Source organism: Gopherus flavomarginatus, chromosome 6 (assembly GCF_025201925.1).
Source record: "Gopherus flavomarginatus isolate rGopFla2 chromosome 6, rGopFla2.mat.asm, whole genome shotgun sequence".
Classification (NCBI taxonomy): Eukaryota; Metazoa; Chordata; order Testudines; family Testudinidae; genus Gopherus; species Gopherus flavomarginatus.
In genome coordinates, this window is record NC_066622.1 from 31,067,031 (window position 1) to 31,091,398 (window position 24,368).

The 24,368-nt window shown below is 54.5% G+C and overlaps 1 protein-coding gene across 6 annotated transcripts in view; it reads right to left on the bottom strand.

Annotated features, from left to right (window-relative positions):
* Positions 1 to 2,037: 2,037 nt before the first annotated feature.
* Positions 2,038 to 24,368, bottom strand: part of DNAJC4 (DnaJ heat shock protein family (Hsp40) member C4) — an 83,678-nt gene continuing 61,347 nt past the window's right edge. For 4 of the 6 annotated variants that reach the window (XM_050960603.1, XM_050960606.1, XM_050960605.1 and 1 more), the window contains 4 exons: positions 21,373 to 21,578; positions 19,498 to 19,668; positions 3,356 to 3,442; positions 2,038 to 2,248 (listed from right to left, as the gene is read on the bottom strand). In XM_050960603.1, coding sequence (XP_050816560.1) covers positions 2,146 to 2,248; positions 3,356 to 3,442; positions 19,498 to 19,668; positions 21,373 to 21,578 — 567 coding nt within the window. In that variant the 3' untranslated portion in view covers positions 2,038 to 2,145. The remainder of the gene's footprint in view (positions 2,249 to 3,355; positions 3,443 to 19,497; positions 19,669 to 21,372; positions 21,579 to 24,368) is intronic. The other 2 variants (XM_050960604.1, XM_050960609.1) reach the window with 2 other exon arrangements.

The following is a 24,368-nucleotide window of genomic DNA, read 5'->3' on the forward strand; positions in this document are numbered from 1 at the left end:
TCCATCTCTGGCCAGTGGAGCAGGAGTTGAGCTGGGCAGCCAGGTGCCCCCTACACCAGGCACTAGGGGAAGCCAGCATATGCTGCGGGAACCTGCTGTAGCACAAGGTGCATTTGGGGAGGGGGGTTCAGGAATCTGACCTGGCGTCCCTGGGCAGGGTGGACTGACAGGGCAGAGTGAGGGGGCAAGGATGGCTTAGACGGGTTTCCACACCCCACCCCTACAGGATGGAATTGCTGGGATGGGAGATGGGGCATGGAAAATGCCATCAATGCCCCTTCCTCCTCGGACTCTGACCCCCAGCACCACCAGAGCTAAACTCCTCAGCTACACAACTGTAGGGGAAGCATATTTGAGGCCAGCTCCATCCTGGGCAGGGGGGCAGAGCAGGGGGCTGGGGGTGGGTTGTGGGGTGCTGATCAGGAGGATACGCAGCTCATAGTGTTGCCTGGCGTGAGATGGGCTTGGGAGCAGTGCACTTCCTTATTGGGCACTTGGACCCAAAAGTGCTAATTCCTTGCTAATTCCTAGATCCTGGCTGGACACTGCTGTGGGGAAGCTCACAGCACTGGAATCCCTGGCTAGGCACTGCTGTGGGGAAGTTCACAGTGCCAAGGGGTTCTCCCTCCCAGCAGGGAGCTCCATGCAGCAGCCTACCTCTCAACAGGCACAGAGGGGGTTGTGGCGGGTGAGGCCATGACGCGGGCAGGGGATTAGTGGAGTGTGCTGCGATGGGAATTATGTGTGAAATGCCAGGATTAATCCTTCATGCACAGGCCCCAGAGCCGCACTCCCCAACTGGCGCCTGCCCAGCATGGGGGTGTGTGTGTGTCTCCTGAATCCTCCCCCCGCTCACCCCTTTGCATGCACCCAGCACGGGAACCTGGGGTGTGTGAGCGTCCGTGCTTAAATAGTTACAAAGGGAAACTGGAAATAGCGGGAGGGGAGGGAAGGGGAATGGTTGAGATGGGGATGTGTGGGGATTCATGGATGGACAGACACATAGAGCGGTGTCTATGGGGAGCTCTGTGTGGTTGGAGATGGAAAGATGGAGGGTGGGATGTGGTCCGGATGGATACGTAGAGAGGTGTTTATGGGGAGCTGTGTATGGTTGGGGATGGAGAGATGGAGGGAGGGATGTGGTGCGGATGGATACGTAGAGAGGCGTTTATGGGGAACTGTGTATGGTTGAGGATGGAGCGATGGAGGGAGGAGATGTGTGGGGAGGGAGAGGTATGGTGCAGATGGATGGATATAAGAACATACAGATGGATGTAGAAGGGAATTTAGGGGTGCACAGGAGCCCTTGGGGCTCTGATACCCGCTGCCCTGGCACTGGGGCTTTTGGATGCCCTGTGGGTTTAGCTGTTTTCTGGGGAGGGTGGAGCAGAGTGTGGAACCGTGGCTAATGATCATTCGGGTGGCTCACCAGCCCCCCCCCCCCCGATTCTGGTGTCTCCACCCCTCCCAAATCCACCCAGCACAACTCTCACTTGGCACTCCTGGTGCTCCACTCAGATGGGGGGATTCAGCCCAGAGCCCTGGCTGTGTAGAGGCTTAGCTAAGCAACTGCCTGTGTGTGTGTGTGCGGGTGGGGGGGCTGCCCCCCATAACTCTCTGATCCCCATCCTGGCAACACTGGCCCCTCTGGTCTCTGCTCCTGCTGGTGGGGGCTGAATATGTGCCTGGCAGTCTCCCTCTCCCAGTGTCCGCCCCAGCCCCAGCTCACTGGGATGAGGTGCCTGGCATGGCATTGCAGTGAGGAAGCTCTCAGTACCAGAGTCCCTCCTAGACACTGCTGCAGAGAATCTTGCAGCGCTGGGATCCTGGCTGGTTCAGAGGGACTCTTGCAGCTCCTGTTTCCACAGGGAGGGGTGATGGGGACAGGAGAGGGCTCCGGGGCTCATCCCTGCTCCAAGAGCCCATGTGGTGACACTGGATAGTGCAGGCTGGGAGCTGGAGAGCTCAGATGAATCCCATGTCCCCCTCCCCGAAGCGGTGGTGGGAACCCTCCCGGAAGGCTAATGGCACCAGGGCCATGGGCAGTGATTTATTGAAGGGAGGGCACAAGTGTGTGTGTGTGAGGTGTTCCCCATACAGCATCCGTGACACCCAGTCCCCCCCATTTAGTGTCCAGAGTGCCTGTCACTTCTGGGCACTGTCCCCACTGGGCCGGATGCGGTAGCGCTCTGTGAACTCAGCATGTTTCTGGCGCAGGAGCTCCTGCTGCTTCTGGAAGCCATTGGCCCTGTGGGAGGAGAGGCGCAGGGACCGGGTCACACTTTGGACAGCGGGGAGGGGAGCAGTGATGCTCAGCATCATGCACTAACATATGTGAATGCACATGCTCTAACACGCACTAGTGCATCCATGCACACATTAACGCAAAACTAAAGCATGGGTATGTGCATGGGGGCACACACTGCAACATGCTAACACACACTACTGCATGGGGGAATGGTAACATGCTAGTGCATGAAGCACACACTAACACACAAATACATGCTAGAGCATGGGGGTACATGCAGTGTATAGCTGCACACATGTTCTAACACAAATTAGTGCACGTTTGTGTTCACATGCCCATTCCCTAACACATTAGTCCAAATGCCCCAAGGCACATGCACACTCCAACCCATGCTGGTGCACACACACTGTGTCATCTGCACATGTTCCAGCACACACGGATGCTAACAAGCTAACACACCTGGTGCTGGACATTAACACACATTCATCCACACCCTCATGAACGCACGCACACGCGCCTGCATTTCCACTCCCAGCCCTTCAAGCTGATGGCCCCTGGCTAGTGGCTTATCGCTCCCCTTGCGATGGCTGGGGGCATGTGGGGTGGGGGAGAGGGGAATGCCCAGAGGGCACTGAGGGCCAGCAGGCGGTGAATGAAGGGAGAGATTCTCCCCGCTCCCCAGAGGTTGGTGGAAGCTGGCAAGGCGTAAACTGGGTTGGAGGGTGGGGGGCAACATTGGCAAACAGAGGGGAGGGATTCCCAGAGGGCAGGGGACACCCACATGAGGTGAAGGAGGGGGAAGGGATTTCCCAGAGGGTGAGGGGCAGCATGGGTTAATGGGGAGGAAGACTCCCCTGATGGTGAGGGAAAGCATGGGGTGAAGCGGGGAAGGTCCCCAGAGAGCAGGGGGGGCCAGCATGGGGTGAACAGGGGTATTCCTAGAGAGCAGGGGGGGCCCAGCATGGGGTGAACATAGGGAGGGGTCCCCAGAGGTTCTGGCAGCAGCACCTTATCCCAGCCCAACTGCCAAACCCTCTGGGATAGGAAATCCTTATCCCCAGGTATGGAGAAAGAAACTGAGGCAGGGGCTGGGGGAGCTGTGCAAACCTGGCCCGCTCCTTAGATTCATTGTAGATGCTGGTTATGAGCTTGTCCTTCTTGTCCATGAAGCTGTTGTGCACCTCCTCCAGCTTCCTGCCGAGAACACAAGGCAGGGTTACACACATCGCCCTGCACCCTCCTGTGTCGATGGATGGGGGTGGGTGGGGATGGAGAGTTCAAAAGATAAATGCAGCCGCATGTCTGGGGACGGATGGATAGACCTGCGTGTGTCTGAGTCTGCGTGTGGTCTGTTTTTATATGGATTAAGTGTGTGTATCTGTCTCTGTGTTGTATGTTCATGGTGGATGTGCTGTGTGTGTCTCTGTATGATGTGTGTGTATCTCTAAGAGGTGGGGTGTATGGCGTGTGACTGTTCGGTGTAGTGTGTGTGTGCCACTGTGCAGCCTGTGTGTGTCTGTGCGGTGTGTATGTGTATGCATGTGTCTGTGCAGTGTGTATGTCTCTGTGCAGCATGTATGTGTGTGTGTAGTGTGCGCACGCAGTGTGCGTCTGTACAGCGTGTATGTGTGTAAGTATGTGTGTGTCTGTGCAGTGTGTATGTGTATGCATGTGTCTGTGCAGGGTGTGCATGTGGTATGTATGTCTCTGTGTGGTGTGTATGAGTTTGTGTGGTGTGTCTGTGCAGTGTGTGCACGCAGTGTCTGTGTGGTGTGCGTATCAGAGCAGGGCCCGAGTGGAGGCTGGGGCTGGCTGCCCAGTGCCGTCTGACAGGGGGTCCCAGGGCACTGTCCCAGGAGATGCGGACTGCACTGGGCGCTGGGCAAGGGATGTGAGTGGGTGAAAAGCCAGGGATGGACTGACTCGGTGAACGCTGCCATCTCCTTATGTAACAGGGTCTGCAGCACTAATACCAGGGTGCCCCAGTGTGGGGGATGGGCAGGGCACCCACCCCCAGCCAGGCCTCTGCTCCCCCTGCACCGCACTGCCTGCAAGAGCCACTTTGCCAGAGCTGAGTGGGGGGATTTATCTCCCCAGCTGGGGAGTGGTGGGCACAGAACCCAGGAGTCCTGGCTCCCAGCCCACCTCAGCACCAGGAGGGGAGTAGGAGTGAGTGGGTTAGAGCGGGGCAGACGGCTGGGGGGACTGGAAGATGCTTTAGATAGACACAAGTCACTAGGCGTAGTCCTGGGGTAACTGGGTGTGATTCTCTGGCCTGCAGCACGTTGGCACCTGACTGGATGATCTCATGGTTGCTTCTGGCCTTACCACTGCTGATGACAAATCAAGTAGGGTAAAGAGGGGCTGACTATCTGCATCCCCCTGGATGCTCACACTTCCCTGTCTAGCTGTCATATACCAATAGGCTATTCTGTGTGCCGATTGGAGATCACTTTAACCAGACTGGGACTGGTGCCATTGCAGGGAAATCACTGTGACCCCAGTGCAGGCACTTCCTCTGAACAAAGAGGCTCTAGCAGCATCCTGCCCTGAGAAGGTCGGGGGGGCCTCCCCTGATCTGACCCCGGCCTGGGGAAGGGCATCGACGTCCTGCACTGGAGGAGGTGTCCCCTGATCTACGTCCTGTGCTGGAGGAGGCGTCCCCCAATCCATGTCCTGCGCTGCAGGGGGCATCCTCTGATCCAAGTCCTGCACTGGATGATGCATCTGATGATCCACGTCCTGTGCTGGAGGTGGCGTCCCCCGATCCATGTCCTCTGCTGCAAGGGGTGTCCCCTGATTCACATCCTACACTGGAGGGGGCATCCCCTGATCTCTGTCCTGCACTGGAGGGGGCGTCCCCCGAGCCACGTCCTGCGCTGGAGTGGGCATCCCTGAGCCCCGTCCTGTGCTGGCGTGGCCGTCCCCCCAGAGCGCCGTCCTGCACTGGAGTGGGCATCCACCAGAACCATATCCTGCGCTGGAGTGGGCATCCTCCCGAGCCACATCCTGAGCTGGAGCGGGCATCCCTCCAAGCCACGTCCTGCGCTGGAGCAGGCATCTCCCCAAGCCACGTCCTGCGCTGGAGTGGGCATCCCTGAGCCACATCCTGTGCTGGAGTGGCCGTCCCCCTGAGCCACGTCCTGCGCTGGAGTGGGCATCCACCAGAGCCATATCCTGCGCTGGAGTGGGCATCCCTGAGCCACGACCTGTGCTGGAGTGGCCATCCCCCTGAGCCACGTCCTGCGCTGGAGTGGCCATCCCCCTGAGCCACGACCTGCGCTGGAGTGGCCATCCCCCTGAGCCATATCCTGCGCTGGAGTGGGCATCCCTGAGCCACGACCTGTGCTGGAGTGGCCGTCCCCCTGAGCCACGACCTGCGCTGGAGTGGTCGTCCCCCTGAGCCACGTCCTGGGCTGGAGTGGCCATCCCCCTGAGCCACGTCCTGCGCTGGAGTGGGCACCCGCCCAAGCCACATCCTGCGCTGGAGTGGCCATCCCCCCGAGCCACGTCCTGCGCTGGAGTGGGCATCCCCCCGAGCCACGTCCTGCGCTGGAGGGGACATTCCCAATATAACTATTTCTGTTTCTTAACTGATCCAAGACCTGCCTGGAGAGCAGTTCTCAGATTGTGAGCAATTTGAGGCAGGGACCGTTCACGCATATAGGCACAATGGAACTCTGGCCTCTTTGCTACTCTAGTACCAGTAACAACCTCATAAGAGTAAACCAAAGGGGAGCCAATCCCAGGGGCAGCAACACTGAACTGGGACCAGTTGGAAACACAAAGAGAAACCCCAATCCACATGAGTGATCACCTCAGCCCCACAGCTTTGTGTCTGCTCAATACTGTTTGAGAGAGCCACAGAGTTTAAGGCCAGAAGGGACAATCAGATCATCTAGTCTGACCTCTTGTATAGGACAGGCCAGACAGTGTCACCCAGTTACCCCAGGATTAAGCCCACTTGTGTCTGATTATGGCATCTTCCAGAAAGGCACCAGGCTGGATCTGAAGATACTGAGAGGTGGAGAATCCACCCTCTCCTTCTCTTGGGAGTTTATTCCAGTGGTTAATCACCCTCACTGTGAAAACTTGTTTCTCATTAGAATGTCTCAGGCTTTACCTTCCAGCCACTGGTTCTCTCTCTCTCTCTCCACTAGGCTCAAGAGACCTTTAGCTCTTGGTGTTTTCTCCCTGTGAAGCTACTTACACACAGTGATCAAATCACCTCTTGATCTTCTTTTGGAGAAGCTAAACGGATTGAGCTCTCCAGCTCTCTTGCTGTCGGATATTTTCTCCAGCCCTCTCATAATTCCTCTGGCTCTTTTCTGCACCCTCTCCAGTTTTTCAACATCCTTTTAAAAATGTGCACTCCACGATTGGATGCACCATTCCAGTATAGGTCTCACCAATGCCGTCTATGGAGGTAAAATCACCTCCCTGTTCCTACTCACTACTCCTCTGTTTATACAGCAAAGGATTGCACTGGCCCTTTTGGCTACAGCATCACACCAGGAGCTCATGTTCAACTGGTTGTCCACTAAGACAAAGCAGTTACCTACCTGTGTTGTTACTGTTGTTTTTGAAGATGTGAAGTGGACGTGTATTCCACATAGATGTGTGAAAGCCCAGTGCACTGGAGTCGGAGAATTTTGCCTAGCAGTACCTGTAGGAGTGCACCTCAGTTCCTTCGTGCTGAACATCAATAGCATAGAGTTTGAGGAAGAGGGGACAGAGGTGGGTTGTGGAATACACGTCTGCATCACATCTCGAAGGATGCTCACAACACAGGTAAGTAATCATGTTTACTTCTTCGAGTAGATGCAACCATGTATTCCAAGGAGTTGACTCTCAAGCATGATTTGCAAGAGGTGGGGCTTGGAATCTATTTTAAACCAGGATTTCAGGACTGCCTTCCCGAAGCTTACATCTACTTTGGATGCTGCAGTAGTAGCATAATGTTTCACAGGCGAATGCCCAGATGACCAAGTGGCAGCCCTGCAGATAACCAATACTGAAACATCACTTAAAAACTTCATCGCCATAGCCTGCGCTCTTGTAGAATGAGCTCACAGCCTTGTGGAGGCACAATCAGCCATATGCTGTCCTGATACAGGAAGTTATCCCCTAGAGATCGTCTGTGAAGCGACTGCTTGTCCCTTCCTTTCGTATGCATACAACACGAACAGGCGAAGCGAAGCATGAAAAGGTTTAGCCCTGTCCAGGTAAAATGCTAGACATCTGTGTGAAGATGCTGCTCCACCAGGGTTGAACGCAGCATAAGAAAGAACATAGGTAAATACACCACTTGCTTGAAATGAAATTGAGAAACCATTTTAGATAAAAACTTAAGGTGCAGCCACGAGGTCACTTTGTCTTTGGAGGACTGTGTGTAAGGAGACTGCCATCAATGCCTGCGACTCTCTCACTCTCCTTGCAGATGTTATTGCCACCAGGAAGGCAGCTTTCTGACACAAAAGAGAAAAAGAAGATGATACCAGAGGCTTGAATGGATGTCCCATAGAAGCCACTAAGACCATAGTAAGGTACCACATAGGAACTGGTTCTCTCGATGGTGAGTAGAGACAAAGGATCCTTTCAAGAATCTTGTTTCCATGGTATTAGAAAATACTAACCTCCCATGGATGGGTGGATGAAATGCTGAAATCACTGCCAGATGCACCCTCAATGAGCTAAGTAGGAGACCTGACGACTGAAGATGTAACAAATACTCCAAGATGTCCTGGATACCAGCAACCTTTGGTTGAACTCTGCAGGCCAACGATCATATCAAAAAACACATCCATTTGGCCAAATCAGCCATTTGGAGAAAGCTTCGTTCTATTGAGTACAACCTGTCAAATAGCCTCCAAACCTCGTTCTTCCTCCTCATTTAATCACAGAGCAGTCATTCAATGAGGTGGAGAGATCTGAGTGTGGGACAGAAAATCTGACCGTGATGCTGAGTCAAGCAGTTGGGATGGAAAGGAAGGGATATGGGAGGCCAAAATGATAACGCAAGAAGGTCGGACAACCGAGTTTGCCTCAGCCAGGCCAGAGCAATAAGGATGAGCTTGACACAGTCCAATTTCAGTTTGACAACGACCTGTGGGATGATCGGAATCAGAGGGAAAGCATACAGGAGTGCCGAATACCAACTCAGGCAAAAAACGTCAGCCAGGGAGCTGAGACCCCCTCGAGATCAAAACAGCTGGCATTTCTTCTTGTCTCTCATGGGAGAAAGGATCATTGCTGGGATGCCCCAAGCTGCAAAGACAGACCACAGGACACTGGGCATCAGGGACCATTTGTGTCACAGGGAAAAATTCCTGCTGATTTGCGAGTTGATTCTGGACCCTGGGTAAATGATTGGCCACTGGAATAATGCTCCTCCCAGTGCAAAACTGCCAGAGCCTGATCCTGACGCAGGCCTTTTGCATGTTCTCCCCCACGTCTGTTCTCATAGTACATCATGGTGATATTGTTGGTGAGTGTGTGAACCACTGCGTCCTTAATGTAATCTTGGAAAGTGTGATGCCCTGAAGCTCCACAATGTTGATATGCAGTGAAGTTTCCTGTTTCAACCACAGGCCCTGAACTTTAAACGACCCCAGATGTGCTCCCCAGTCTACTCGGAGACGTCAGTGATAACTATCCTGGTCGGTGGGGATCGAGTGAAAGGAACAGCTGGCATATGTTGTCCTGAACTGTTCACCACCATAAAGAATCCAGTTGTCCAAGGGATGATGGTTCAGGTGAAAGACTGACTTCAGCCACATTTGGAGAGGGTGAAGACACAATCTGGCAAAATGGACCACCTGCACTATTCCTGGGGGAATTCTGCGCCACCGCACACATGCAGAATTCATGTCCCTTGCAGATTTCCCATCATTTTCTGCGGGGAAGCAAAGGGAAGCCACAAGAGCAGTCACGTTCTCCTCCCAAGCAGTGCGGGCACATCGTTTTGGGCGCCGGAGCAGCCGATGGAAAGGTAAATCACTGTGGGCAGGTCCCAGCTGGGGAATGACCTGGCTGGTGGTTCCTACCCTGTGCCAGGCTCTGCTGCTAGTCCCAGCTGGGCTTGGGGAGGACAGAGCTTCCTCTTCTCCTGCAATGAGCGGTCAGGTCCAGGTTAGATCTACCTCCCTGGCTATAGGAATCTCTGCACTCCCCCTCATCACTCCTCAGCTGTAGGGAGAGGGGTCACTGTATGGGGAGCTGCTCCCCTGTCTGCCCAACTCCTGTGCATCCGGACTGACACATACGCAGACCTCCCTGCCAAGCCTCACCCCCATCCATGGGAGGGATACAAGTCGATGGGCTGAGACCAGAATCAGAAGGCCTTTGCCTCCAGGATCTATGATCGTTTCTGGGATAGCCCTGTTTCCCTGGGGGAAAGAAGGACTTCCCAATGAAGCACTGTGAGAGGTACTGCTACTGCTGACTGCCATAATGGTGCCTCTGGACTGCTGAAGTATACAACCCTAAAGAACGCAGTGTGGCTTGTGAATCTTTAAAAGAATGCAAAGTCTCGTCAGTCTTGTCTGAGAATAGTACCCGACCATCAAAGGGCAGGTCCTCAATACTCTGTTGCACATCAGAAGCAATGCCTGAACTTTGCAGTCATGACACCCTCCTCATGGTCACAGCTGAGGCCACAATTCTGACCGATGAATCTGCCACGTCCAGCACTGAATGAAGAGACGTCTTGGCCACCGAACAGCCTTCGGCCATGAAAGCTCTAAACTCTTCTCTGGGGGCTTCTGGCAACTTGTCTGCAAATTCAAACATGGTTGTTGGATTAACAAAGTCATATTTGGATAGGAACACCTACTGGTTTGTGATATGCATTTGCAGGGATGAGGAGGTGTAAATCTTTCTCCCCATCAAGTCCATCTTCTTTTACTCCATGTCCTTGAGAGCAGATTCATGTTTACCCTGCCGAGCCTTGTCATTCACCGCAATCACAATACGAGAATTAGAGATGGCGTGAGAATAGAAACCCTCAAAACTTTGCTGAGGGACAAAATAGCAGTTCTCTGAATGCTCTGCTGTGGACAGTACTGAGGCCAGTGTGTTACAAAGGGCCTTTGGAGGCTCCAGGAGTAATTAATAGTAAGGCCTACTCTCTTCAGAGCAGATGTTCAGAGAATGTGGAGCAACTTCTGCGTATTCTCCTATAAAAATTCTGCCTGGGTGCCTAAGGAAGCAACCATATGCCACAAGAGGCCTTGAAATGCCTTGGGCACCAAAGGAGAAGAGGAACCTGGTACCATCAAATCATCAGGAGAAGACAAAGAAACTGTCAAGTGCACCACGAACAAATCCTGTTCCTGAACCGTTGGGCCCAGATGACACAAGTCTGGAGGCCCCTAGGGAGGAGGCTCAACTGTTGTTTGAGCTTGTGGTCGGTCATCAACATTAGCCACCAAGGGGACTGGTGATCTTGCTCTGGAGCGCGATGGAGAATGTGATCTCTGGGACCAGGAAGCCACAGTGTGTTCAGATAAAGCACTGGTGACCAGTTAGCACCGGGCCAGGAACCCCTGTTCCGACTATGCAGAGAGTGTCAATCTTGGTACCAATACTGCTCCGAGAATGGTCTCCGGCGCCAATCAGGCAACGAAGACTGGGAGGAGGACCCCAACAAGGATCCCGAAGAGTCCCTGGTGGCCGGTGACAGCAGTGGAGCCAGTCCCGATGGTGCTGACTAACAATGAAGAATCAGCATGGCCTGTACCAAATATGTGGCACTCACCCTCAGTGCTGGGGAAGGCATTGGTACTGAGGTCAGCGGAGGAACTCAAGTAGAAGACAGGATCTGCCAACATAACAATGTCGGCGCTGAGGGGTGCACTAATGTTCCTTGGGGCCGGGCCTGGCACTAATTTCAACTCCATAATCTGCAGTGGAGAAGGACCAGGCTGCTGTGTCTACAGACACTGTGTCTCTACAACATGACCAGACAGCGTCAACAATGAGGTGGAGGCCGTGACCCTGGCAAAGTGCTAGATGAGTGGAGAGTCCAGAACAGATAGGGAGAGTGAATCTGCTGCTGCCTGGTATGCCACCGGCATACAGTCTGTGCTGGGATTAATGTCATCAGTGCCAGACTTAACAGATGCCCCAACGCCAGAGCCAGTGTCAATGCTATTGATTCTTGGTGGTCTCAGCATGATACCGGAGAGTGAACTGATGGATCTGCTCCATCTCACAAGAGTTGATCTGTACTTTTTTAGAGGAGGAGGAGAGTTTTCACAAATCCTGTGATAGTCCCAATGAGTTTTATGGGACTTCTTCCTCAGCACCCCTGAACAGGATGAATGGCTCCTCCTTGGGGGAAACACCAGCACTGGAACATGGAGTGGCCTCGTTCACCGAGTCCGAAGGTCATCACCATTAGATGCAGGCCTCGGTGCCGAAACAGGCCTCAGGACCTGCTCGAGAAGATGCTGCTTCAGAGGTAAGTCTCTAGCCATTGGGGTTCTTTTGGTAATCAGCTTACAAACAGAGCATCTCTCCTGAGCATGTCCGTTGCCTCACCACAACAAGCCCCTTGTGTGGGGATTGCTGTTAGGACTCATCCCCCACTCCCCATGATGGACAGGGCTTAAACCCTAGTGAGGGCATCCCACAGGAGAATAAGTATCTAACTAACTCTAACATAACTAATATGACCTAGGGTACTACTAACTATCTAACAACTATATACATAGAGAGAAAACACTCAGACAAATGACGTGATAATCACACAGAGCTCCGATGCCAGCCACAGGCACTGAGAAGGAACTGACGGGGGGTCAGGGCACAGCCACCTCATATAGCCAGACTCAGGGCTACAACTCCTGAGGTGTAAGCACTGCCCCTACGGGTACTGCTAGGCAAAATTCTCCAGCTCCAGTGTGCTGGATGCGCATGCACCTGTGTGGAATACATGGCTGCATCTACTCAAGAAAGAACCTAACTTCCATCCATTGGTTCTCACCAGGCCTAAGTCCACTGAACTAAAGAACTGGGGTTTCTCTCTGTGAAGGTACTTACACACCATGACCTAGGTGCCTCTTAGTCTTTGTGTGGAGATGCTAATGGATGGAGCTCAGGACAGCATGCCCCCGTTGTGACACAGGTGTGTTACAGACAATGCAAGGGCAGCGTGTCATGGTACAATTCCCCCACTCTGAACCTTAGCGTCCAAAAGATGGAGTACCAGCATGAATTCCTCTAAGCTCAATTACCAGCTTAGAACCTGTAGCGCTGCCACCAACCAGGAATTCCAGTGCCTGGTACACTCTGGTCCCCACAAAACCTTGCCCAGGGACCCCCAAGACCCAGACCCTCTGGATCTTAAAACAAGGAAAGTAAACCCTTTCCCTCACCGTTGCCTCTCCCAGGCTTCCCCTCCCTGGGTTACCCTGGAAGATCACTGTGATTCAAACTCCTTGAATCTTAAAACAGAGAGGAAAATGTACCTTCCCCCCTCCTTCTCTTTCCCCCTCCCAGACTCTACCTGAGAGAAAGTAATCCTGGCACAGAGAGAAATCAGCCTCTCTCTCCCTCTTCCCTCCTTTCACCCCACCAATTGCCTGGTGAGTCCAGACCCAGTCCCCTGGGGTCTCACCAGAATAAAAAAACAATTAGGTTCTTAAATAAGAAAAACTTTTAATTAAAGAAAGAAAAACAGTAAAAATTATCTTTGTAAATTTAAAAAAAATGGAATAGGTACAGGGTCTTTCAGCTATAGACACTGGGAATACCCTCCCAGCCTAAGTATACAAGTACAAATTAAAATCCTTTCAGCCAAATACCAATTTGAATTCCTTTCAGCCAAATACACATTTGTACTCCTTCCAACCAAATACATATTTGCAAATAAAGAAAACAACCATAAGCCTAATTCACTTTATCTACCTAGTACTCACTAGTCTGAACTTATAAGAGCCTGTATTGGAGAGATTGGAGAGAAACCTGGTTGCACATCTGATCCCTCTGAGCCCCCAGAGGGAACAACAACCAAAACTAACAGCACAGCACAAAAACTTCCCTCCCTCAAGATTTGAAAGTATCCTGTCCTCTGATTGGTCCTCTGGTCAGGTGACAGCCAGGCTCACTGTTCTTGTTAACCCTTTCCAGGCAAAGAGATATAAAGCACTTCTGTTCTATTAACTCTTACTTATCTGTTTATGACAAAGCGCCACGTAGAATTGTGTTTAAAGGGATATCACCCAGTCACAGGGACATTTCTATTCCTGGCTCTGGGACATCACGGTGCCTCCATTTTTCTTCTCATCCTTGGGCTGTTTAGACTGTGAGTTGTCTGGAGCAGGGATTGTCTTTCATGGTGTAACTGTGCAGTACCCAGCATAGCAGGGCCCTGATCTCTCTTTAGCGCCTGGCACAATAAGGGCCTGATCTCAGCTGGGGCCTTTGAGTGCTAGCGTGCTTTTCATACCCTCTGTTAATATGATCTGCATTACAGTAGTGCTTAGAGGCTTTGACCAAGATCAGGGTTCCACTGTGCCAGGTGCTGTGCCAGGTGCACAGTGGGGGACCCGAATTGAGATCAGGACCCCCACTGTGCCAGGCGCTGTTCAGACACAGGGACAGTCTCTGCCCTGAGGAGCTCACTAGCCAAATAGACAAAGGAAGGATCATTATCCCCATTTTACAGGCAGGGAAACTGAGGCCCAGAGAGGGGAAATGACTTGCCCAAGGTCACCCAGGAGAGAGTGGCAGAGCCAGGAACAGAACCCAGGTGTCCTGAGCCAGAGCCCTGCTCCTTAACCACAGGACTGTGCCTTTCCCAGCTGACAGAGCAGGATTTTGCTAGGCCCATTCCAATGAGCCATTTGAAGGCTTGTCACAGCCCCAGACACAACTCCTGCCAGTTCCCTTGCTGTGCCTGCCCTGCTCCTGGTCACTTGACATGCACGGCATGTCTCCGAGCCCTCCACAGAGGCTGGGGGAGTTGTACCAAGCCTGCATGTCACTGCACTGACTGCTGTGTGAGTTCCCAGAGCAGAGACAGGCTGATGAGTTTCTCTTGCCTCGTGCGCCATCTCCCTAACAAATGACACCAGATCTTATTTGCCGGGAGCCTGGGATCACAGGGAAATGGGGGTGGGGGTGATGCTCCAGCTGCTGATCAGGCAGGCCGCAGCCCCTTCTCTTGTGCCCTGGCTCCCCCGCAAACACACAGTGCTTTGTCCGTTGGTGCTGGGTGTGCATTTGGCACACCCCCTTCACCCGGGGGAGTCCAGGCTCCAGAGATCTGGGACAGGGCTAAAGCAAACCTGACAATGCTGCTGCAGGGATCAGTCCTGCCTTAGTCTCCTGGGGAGTGGGAAGTGGGGAGGAGGGTCTGAAGAGGGGGATTCTCCATCTCCTGGTCTCTCAGGGTCCGATCCTGCAGCTTGGCTCCCTTTCATGGTATCTTGATAACAGTCTGTGTTGTAGGAGCCTATGTCAAAACAGACAGGCGGGTACTTGACACAGAGCGACACGGAACAATGGTGCCCTGGAAGGACAGAGCACACAGAGGCCAAGCAAACCTCTGTCTCCTGTGCACTGGCAGAGCATTAGCTGGATGGCACAGGCAGGCTCCAGTCAGGTCTCCCCCAGTTGGGCTCCAGAGACCGATTCCAGCAGAAGCACACACACACTTGGTAAAACACAGATACAGTGCAGAACTACTGATGGGTTAGCAGAACCAACAGGCACAGATGGGCAGTGATGTACTTGAGGCCAGAGAGACTGCTGGGACAGAACCCAGGAGTCCTGTTGCCCAGCCCCCTTGCTTTGACCATTAGACCTCACCCTCTTTCCTGAATGTTCCCAGCAGGGAGTCAATTACCTCCACTCCCCTCTCCCCTACCCCAGGATTCAGCTGGGAAGCTGGAGAGGCTGAGGTTACAAGTGTGTAACTGAGTGCAGGAGCAGACCCAACGGTGCCCCTGATGGGGTTCATGTCACCAGGCAGGTAGCTAAGTCTCCCTCCCCGACAGTGCCATGTCTGTCTCCTTGCCTAGGGGGGCCTTGCTTGGCTGCTGCCTACTGCTATCTAACAGTGCATGGCTGTGCCAGTTCCCAGCCTGGGCACTGTCGCTGCCCCCCCCGCCAGCAGCTCTGATTCTGCCTGCGCACCCTCCCCAGCTCTGATCCCTGTTGCCAAGGGGAGGATTAACACCCTAATCAGGCCTAATTCAATGAAACACACTCGTGTAGGTCTGAAAGGCCTTGACCCACAGAGGGGCACCACAGGGATTCCCGGACCCCTGCCCATGCCCAATTCCTCAGGCATCATGGGCTGCAGGGAAGAATGCAGAGCTGGGAGTCGGGACACCTGGCTCTGGGAGGGGAGTGGGGTCTAGTGGGTTACAGCAGGGAGGGCTGGGAGTCAGGACTCCTGAGTTTCATTCCTGGGAGGTGAGTGAGGGCTTGGATAGTGGAGTGGAGAGCATGCTTATTAAATTTGTGGATGACCCCCCCCCCCCCAGCTGGGAGGGGGATTCAAATTCAAAACAACATTAACAAATTGAGAATTGGTCTGAAATCAATCAACAGAATGAAATTCAGTAAAGACAAGTGCAAAGCACTGCACGTAGGAAGGAAAAATGAAATGCCCAACTACAAAATAAGGAAGAACTGGCTGGTGGTCTCGGGGTGATAGTGGAGCACAAATAGAATATGAGTCAACAATGCGATGCTGTTGCAAAAAAAGGCGAATGTCATTCTGAGGTGTATTAACAGCAGCGTTGTATGTAAGATACAGGTGTGTGTATGTGGGGGGGGGTAACTGTCTTGCTCTATTTGGCACTGGGGAGCCCTCAGCTGGAGAACTGTGTCTGGTTCTGGGCAGCACACTTTAGGAAAGATGTGGACAAACTGGAGAAAGTCCAGAGCAGAGCAACAAAAATGCTAAAAGGTTTAGAAACCCTGACCTAGGAGGAAAAGTTAAAAACTCTGAGCTTGTTTAGTCATGAGAAAAGACAGAGTGGACCTGCTAACAGTCTTCCAGTATAAGGGCTACTACAAAGAGGACAGGGATCAATTGTTCTCCGTGGCCCATGAGGGTAGGACATGCTGAAATAGGCTTGATCTGCAGCAAGGGAGATTTAGGATAGGCAGTAGGAAGAATTTTCTAACTCTAAGAGTAGTTAAGCTAGAACAGGCTGCCAAGAGAGGTTAGAGCAGGATGGGCTTGGAGTCAGGCTGCATGGGTTCTGTTCCTAGCTCTGGAAGAGGAATGGTGTCTAGCGCTTAGAGCAGGGGTGGACAAACTATGGCCTGTGGGACACATCTGGCCCGCGAGCCATTTTAAGCTGACCTGCGAGCTGCACAACACAGCTTGTCCCTGCTCTGGCCGGGGCACTGGGTCGGGGCCGCACCACACGGCTCCTAGAAGCCGCAGCATGGCCCCACTCCAGCTCCTACGCATGCCTGCGAACGGGGCAGTGAGCAGACCCATCTGGCTGCACCTCTGCATAAGAGCCGGAGATGGGAGATGCCACTGCTTCCAGGAGCCACTTGAGGTAAGCGCTGCTCAGAGCCTGCATCCCCTGAACCTCTCCTCACACCCCAACCCCCTACCCCAGCCCTGAACCTCCTCCTGCTCTCCAAACCCCTCGATACCAGCGTGGAGCACCCTCTTGCATCCCAAACCTCTCATCCCCAGCCCCACCCTAGAGCCCGCACCCCAACCCAGAGCCCCCTCCCATACCCCAACCCCAATTTTGTGAGCATTCATGGCCTGCCATACAATTTCTATTCTCCAGTGTGGCCCTTAGGCCAAAAAGTTTGCCCACCCCTGGCTTAGAGCTTAGGTGGGCTGGAAGTCAGGATGCCAGGGAGTCTGTGCCATGCATGAGGGGCTGGGTCCCCACTCCCATCCCAGAAAGGGGGACCCAGATGCCAATATGGCCCCTTATAGCATGAGGCCAGAGACTAGGAACTGGCTGGGGGATGCACCCGGCATGGGTGGAGTGCACATGACTGTATGTCCGTGTACGTGTGGCTATCTGCGTATGTGCTCCCATCCACTGCGACTCACATCCTTTCCAGTCTGGCGAGTGAGTGGCAGGCCTGAGCAGAGCCCAAATTAGGCTCTGATCCCCCCGCTCCCCACTGCCTGCCATGAATCCTGGGATCAGGCCCCAAAGAGACTGAATTGCTCTTTGCCTGCACCCAGGAAGGGCTGTGGGGAGGGGTGGGAAGCTGGCGCTGGAGCTGCTGTCCTCACTGCATTCATAAACCCATGATCTGTGTACTGTCCCACCAGCACTAAATTCACACTCAACAGCAAGAGACTGCCTTGAGTAAGGGTGCCCACCGTGGTGGCTGTGAATAACAGTGATCTAGACCCCTCAAGACTGGCATCCCCTCTACTTCTGTGATCTAGACCCTCCCAGACTGGCAAACTGTTCCACATTATGCTCTAGACCTCCAAGATTGGTACCGCCTTTAGTACTGTCATTTAGACCACCCAAGACTGGCAGCCCTCCAATGCCATGATCTAGACTGCCAAATTGGTACTTCCTCCAGCACTGCGATCTAGACTCTCAGACTGGCCCCCGTCCAGTGCTGTGATCTAGATTCCCAGACTGCCCCCCAGCACGGTGATCTGGATTCCCAGACGGCGCCTCACCCCGGTGATCTGGATTCCCAGACTGTCCCCCCACCACAGTGATCTGGATTCCCAGACTGCCCCCCACCATAGTGATCTGGATTCCCAGACTGCCCCCCAGAACAGTGACCTGGATTCCCACACTGCCCTCACTCCACACAGTTATCCAGCTCCCTCAGTGTGGCAATCTAGGCCCTGCCTCCCAGCCTGGCAGATGTTCACTGTTCAATTATGGACTCGCTAATGTGCTAAAACATTAATAAGAAACAAAAGGCCCTGATGGAAGCCCCGGGCAGCTGGGCAGGTGCTGATACTTCTGGCAGGATCCATGTTCTTGGGAAGCGTGACCTCAATGCCTCCTTAGGGCAGCTGGCATACGCTCCATGCCTCGAGGGCGTGGGGAGAGCTGCTCCAAGTGTCAACAGATGCCCTGGGACATTGCCCTGGCTGGTGTTCGGGTTATGAGAAACCACACTGTTGGCTCCACATCCCTTGGCTCGCTGCGCTGCAATAGCCATGTATGATGCCTTACAGATGTGTGTAGATGTGAAGAGTGACACTGGCCATGTGGGAGTCTGAGATCATGAGACATGGGGGCCGGTGGGGATGTGAGTGGGAAGGCCAGCCATACAGGAGGCTGAGATCACAGGAGGCTTGCACTAGTGGGCCTGGGTGGGGAGATACTGAGATTAGAGGAGGTTTGGGCTGGTGGGGGTGGGGACACTATGGCACAGGGATGGCACAGAGGCCGCCAACCACACCCCATGCAGAACAACTCCAGACCCTTTGACCACGGGTCTCCCCACAGAGGCATGCTGGGATGGCAGAGAGTGGGCTACAGGCCAGTCAAGACAGCACCAGATGGCTTCTAGGAAATGCAATGAGACCAAGACTTTACCCCACAACCAGAGCAAGGGTCAGGACAACACTCCAACCCGGCCGAGTTTTCTATAACTCTGTCAGTGCTAGGACCCTGAGGGTGCATGCTGGTGCTGATCTGCCATGCCAGGGTTATGCATGGCAGTGCCAATGGGCGTTATCCCCCATTCTACAGATGGAGAAACTGAGGCACAGAGTGGGGCCAGGAGTCAGTGGAGGCAGGACTCCTGGGATGGAGGGCTGGGGCTTTCCTAGTCCTGGGAAGGACACGTCATACCAGCTGCCCCTTCCCTGAAGCCCATTCCTCCCATCCCACTGTGGATCCATGCCCCCCTGTGTGGGCCCAGGGACTATCTCCAGGCACTGGGAGAGGGAGTTGTGTGGGAGGCTCAAAGGGGGATCTGGGGAAAGGGGCATTTCTGCTGGCTCTTGGGGAACAACCCCTAATAGTAAGGGCACGCTAGCCTGAGCAATAGTCTCTTCCAAGGGTGGAGGAGTGAACTGCTAAGACCAGAGTCCTGGGGACCTGGTGAGCCTTCCCCCTGGGCGGGAACTGACTGAAGGCAATGACTCTGCTCGGGGGAGGGCACTTTGTAGTGTATGGGATGACCCTGACCTCGGGGCGAGGTGGGGAGGGGATAGATTGTAGAGGATAACCCTGCCCTCGGGCAGGGGGTCGCACTCTGAAGGCCCTTAGCCCTCTCCCAGGCAGGCTGTCATGCAGTGCCCCACCAACTCCTTGCCCCCATACCTGTAGGCCACATAGTGGGCGGCCATGCTGGCCAGCATGAGGAGGAGACAGTAGCCGAAGAACTGCCGGTTCCAGCGTTGCCTCTGCTTGGCCTGTGTGCCTGAGAAGGTCTCGGAGTGGTGAGTACGGAACTGCTCCCAGTAGCGCATGTTCTCGTCAGGCCCTCGGCTGCTGGGAGACAAAGGGTCACTGATGGGGGCTGCGTTGGGGGAAAGGGTCTGACCCCAGGGGACTGCTGGCCCTGGACAGGACTCCCGGGGTCTCTCCCAAGGATCGAGCCACAGGATCAGGGAGGGGGCCAGGAGTCAGGACTCTTGGGTTCTATCTGCCCCTTGGACCAGTCACTTATGAAATTCCCGAAGTATTACGGCCACACATCCCTTGCGGTGCTGATAGGATCACCTTGCTCTGGTGGCCTGCAAGACTCAGCACAGCCATCCTGCTCCTTCATGCAGGGTCCAAGGGCCCAGGGTACTCTGGGCTGCCTCAGAGAATGGCCCTGCCCCAGCACACACAGCCCCCCTGGAACAGTCTCCTCCCAGGGCTGGGAGGTGCAGGGAGGAAAGTCCCAGCCTGGGGACCCCTGCGCCAGCTGGGAGCACTCTCCTCACAGTGTGTCTGCTGGGGTCACACTCACTCACTCCCCTGACACCTCCCCCCAGCAATGCCGAGGTGATGGCATGCGAGCTGTGGGGATGGCCCTACCCTGGAGAGCCGCCAGCCCTTCTGGGGGGTCTAGGGCTGCTGCAGGGGACTCAGCAGCCAATGCAGCCAATCCAGCCTTGCAGTCCGCAGACCCCATTTCCCCATCTGGGGTGGGGCAGATACGTGGCTAGATGGACCCACTAGTCCGATCCAGGGCAGCAAGCAGGATATCAGGCTAGATGGGCCCCTTGGTCTGATCTGGGGGGTGGGGGTTACCAGGTTGGATGGACCCCGTGGTCTGATGCAGGGGGTGGGGATTACCAGGCTGGATGGGCCCCGTGGTCTGATGCAGGGGGTGGGGGTTACCAGGCTGGATAGGTCCCCTGGCCTGATCCGGGGGGTGGGGGTTACCAGGCTGGATAGGTCCCCTGGTCTGATGCAGGGGGTGAGGGTTACCAGGCTGGATGGGCTCCCTAGTCTGATCTAGGGGGTGGGGGTTACCAGGCTGGATAGATCCCCTGGTCTGATGCAGGGGGTGGGGGTTACCAGGCTGGATGGGCTCCCTGGTCTGATCTAGGGGGTGGGGGTTACCAGGCTGGATAGGCCCCCTGGCCTGATCCGGGGGGTGGGGGTTACCAGGCTGCATGGGCTCCCTGGTCTGATCTGGGGGGTGGGGGTTATGGGGCGAGATGGGCCCCTTGGTCTGAGCCAGCACTGGGAGGACAGTGAACTATCATCTCTCAAACCAGTCTTTGCAGGGGGCTGGAGACCACGGCCCAGCTGGAGCCAGCTACAGAGCCAGGTCATTAGCGTGAATGGCGAGCTGCTTTGGGGCGCGGGGCGGCCAGGGCAGGATGGGCTAAGTGGCCTTTTCCTGTTTAGCAGCTTCCTGACAGCCTGATGCTCAACAGCTTGTCAGTGGCAGCTGCTCACATTTCAGCTGCAGCTCCCAGCACCTCTGCGCTGGCCTGAGGTCCCTATGCCAGCCCTTCTCAGCTCAAACCCACACACGATTAGCAGGGGCTCAACATAGCCTGGGCTCTGGCGCTTCAGTGCCAGCCCGGGTCTCCTCACTGGCTCAGAACCAGTGTGGGATCAGGGGGCGCAGACATGGTGGGGGAGCAGCTGGAGGTTGGTCTGATTCACATTGGCAGGTGGGGGGATACCAGGCTCCGATCCCTTACACCAGCATCACCTCTGTGTCCTGTGCTGTGGCCTTGGTGCCCTTACCTGGTACTAGGCCTGGGTCCCTGGTTTGTGAAGTCAGAGGGGCTGTGCTTGGGGCTGCTGCCCGTGGTGGGCCAGGCTGCGTGCCAGGCCTGCTGGCTGTCATAGAGCCTCCTACTGCCCTCCTTGCTCAGCACCTGGTAGGCCTGGTTCAGCCGGATGAACTGGCTGTGCAGGTCAGGGTTGTTGGGGTCACTGTCGGGATGCACCTGGGGGACACAGAGACAGAGGGGAGGGTGAGGCCCTGGGCAACAGCATCTCACTGAGGATCTACCATCCCAGGGGAGCCAGCAGAGAGGCTTACACAGCAGGCCAGTGCCTGGCCAGTCAAGGTGTGAATCTACAGCCCGCCCACTGGCTGTCTACTAACTGACCATATACACAGGACCTAGTACAGCAGGGCAGCCACAACGGCAAAGCAGTGCTACCGTAGGCCTGACTGCCCCCATCTATACTCATGCACCCCCACACCACATGCACATGCACCCCAACATGCACACTCATTCGCCCGGTTTCCATACACCATATATCCACCCCACCCCCTAATCCTAGGGCCCAGGCCAGCAGGCTCAGGAAAACAAAGCTACAGAACCTGCCCCCAGCACTGCATGCCTACCCCACTCTCGTCAGAGCTGGCCCATCGCTCACATTTATGGGGTGCAAATCCCCCTGGAATGTAAACAGGCTCCTGGTTAAGCCCTGCCGCTCGCTCTTAGACCTTGCACTGGCCCCGCTTGACGCAAGTACCCTGGGGGTCATGCTGCGATGAGGTCACACACAGGGCCTGGCTGGAGGCTTGTATACCTGCCAGCTTCTGTGCTGGTCACGGATGCCATGGGAAGCCAGCTCTCAGGAGGACTGCAGACGGAGAGCCCATTTCACACCACCCCTTCAGAAGCAAACTGCAGGGGGTGGTTGTTTGGTGACAAGAGTTTCATTGGGTCTGTCTCAGGCCACATTTCAAATGTCACTGGCCCAGTCAGGAGAGACAGTGTGTATGACAGCCTGGTCAAGTGCCCAGGGCACTGAAGTGGGTGTCAGGACTCCTGGGGAGTCGTTAGACGAGGGGGTCCCTTCCAGAGCCAGGCATAGAACCCAGGTGCCCTGCCTCTCATGCCTACCTTTCTCCACACATATTTTACTGGGCTGGGGAGGGGAAATACAATTGTTAACAGAAGCGTGTGCGCATGCTTGTGCAGAAGGGTGCGTGCATGCGCTTGTGCATGTAGGCATATGTGCCGTCATGTGGGTATGTGCCCGTATGCACATGAGCGACCAGGATTCTGCGCCAGGTTGGCTGAGATAGCAGGGCCTGGACTCGAGTGCCCTAGAGACTAGTCTGATCCCTCTATCTCACAGGTCACAGGACATCCCTAAACTAATCCCTGGCTCAACTAGAGCAGATTTAACACTGCTTGTGATAGAGAATCCACCACAGCCCCTGGGAAGTTGTTCCATTGGTTAATTACCTCACTGGTACAAACTGGCACATGACTCTACTCTGAATTGTTCTAGTTTCAGCTCCAGCTGAGTCCAAGCATCTCTGGCCAAGGTCCTTCCTCTGGGCTCATTGCCTGGGCATGGAGATGCTCTCACTCCTGACTCATAGGCCCCAGAGGCCTCCCAGTTAAGGCTGCAATTGCCGTTAAGTGGACGGAAGAAAGGGCACCAGATACTTCCAAAGTTAACAGCCAACGATTTCCGTCCCCAGCAGATGATGACTCCTTTGTTCCTGCAGACTTCTCCATCCCCAGGTGCGCAGGGCCCTGCTCCCAGCCAGCTGGGCTTGGTGGCTCTACTCATCAGAGCAGCTGACTTCATGCTTGGGATGAAGAGGAGAAGGGGTGGAGGATCCAGGCGGTTACCCACTGGCCAGGAGTCTGCTCTGGGAGCTGTGATTCGGTCCTGCTCTGTACAAGCAGCCAGGCTGGCCCCAGGAGCATGCCAACGGCCTATGGCCACCTCTTTGGGTTAACCTTTTGCTTGCCTACATGCAAAGACCTCAGAGCACAGGGAATCCAGTGTCCAAATCCTGCCTCAGTTGAGATACATGGACAGGGCAAGAGGCTCATCCAAAATCACATTGTAAGTTGGTGGTGGAGCAAGGACTGAACCCGGGTGTGGAGAGGTCCAGCCACCCCTGCTAACACCTGCTCCCCTCATGCTAAAGCCCAAGCCCTGTGCAGCCAGGGGCAAAACACTCTTTTTATTTTATTAGATTTATGTTTATCTATTTAATAGTTTAATAGACTAGAAAAGCCCAAAGCAAACATGTCAACCTTCTTGAAACAAAACACTTTGATGCTGCCCAATCAACATTTTTTTTTTGAAATTTTGGCTTTTTGTTACAATTTGGAACTGATTTTTTCCCCAAAATTTTGGAATTTCCCATACAATGGAAATTGTGCTTTCCAACCAACTCCTGAGTTAAGCTTCTTCGCTTTGGCTGGAAATCTACAAGCATCTCCCCCAATGCTAGTCCCGTAGCCCCTCTTCTCAAAGGCCAGAGGACACCTTAGCCTTTTACCTTTAACTTAGCCTTGGACACTGCGCAAGCAGCCCTAGACACACGGAGGAGTTTACAGCTGCTTTCAAGGAGACCCTGGCCCCTACCTGGCATTCCTGAGGACAGGCTGGGACCAATTGGTGACTCCGCAAACATCAGAATCCAGGCCTGCCAGCCCCTAGTGTGTTCTAAACCTAGAGCCCTCCCAGCTTAGCATAAGCAGGAGCACCTAGGCAGCAGGCTTGAGTGGTCTGGGAATTGGACTGGGAATTAGGAGACCCGAGTGCTATTCCCAGTTCCGCTACTAACCTTGGGCAGGTTGCTTCCCCACCTACCCTTTGTCTATTTAGGCTGGCAGCCCTTCAGGGCATTGACTGTATCTTGCTATGAGCTGGTGAAGCACCTGGCATGACAAGGGGCCTTGATCTCGGTTGGGGATCTGTGCAGTGCCCAGCAAGACAGGGAGCTCCGATCTTAGTCTGGGGTCTGTGCA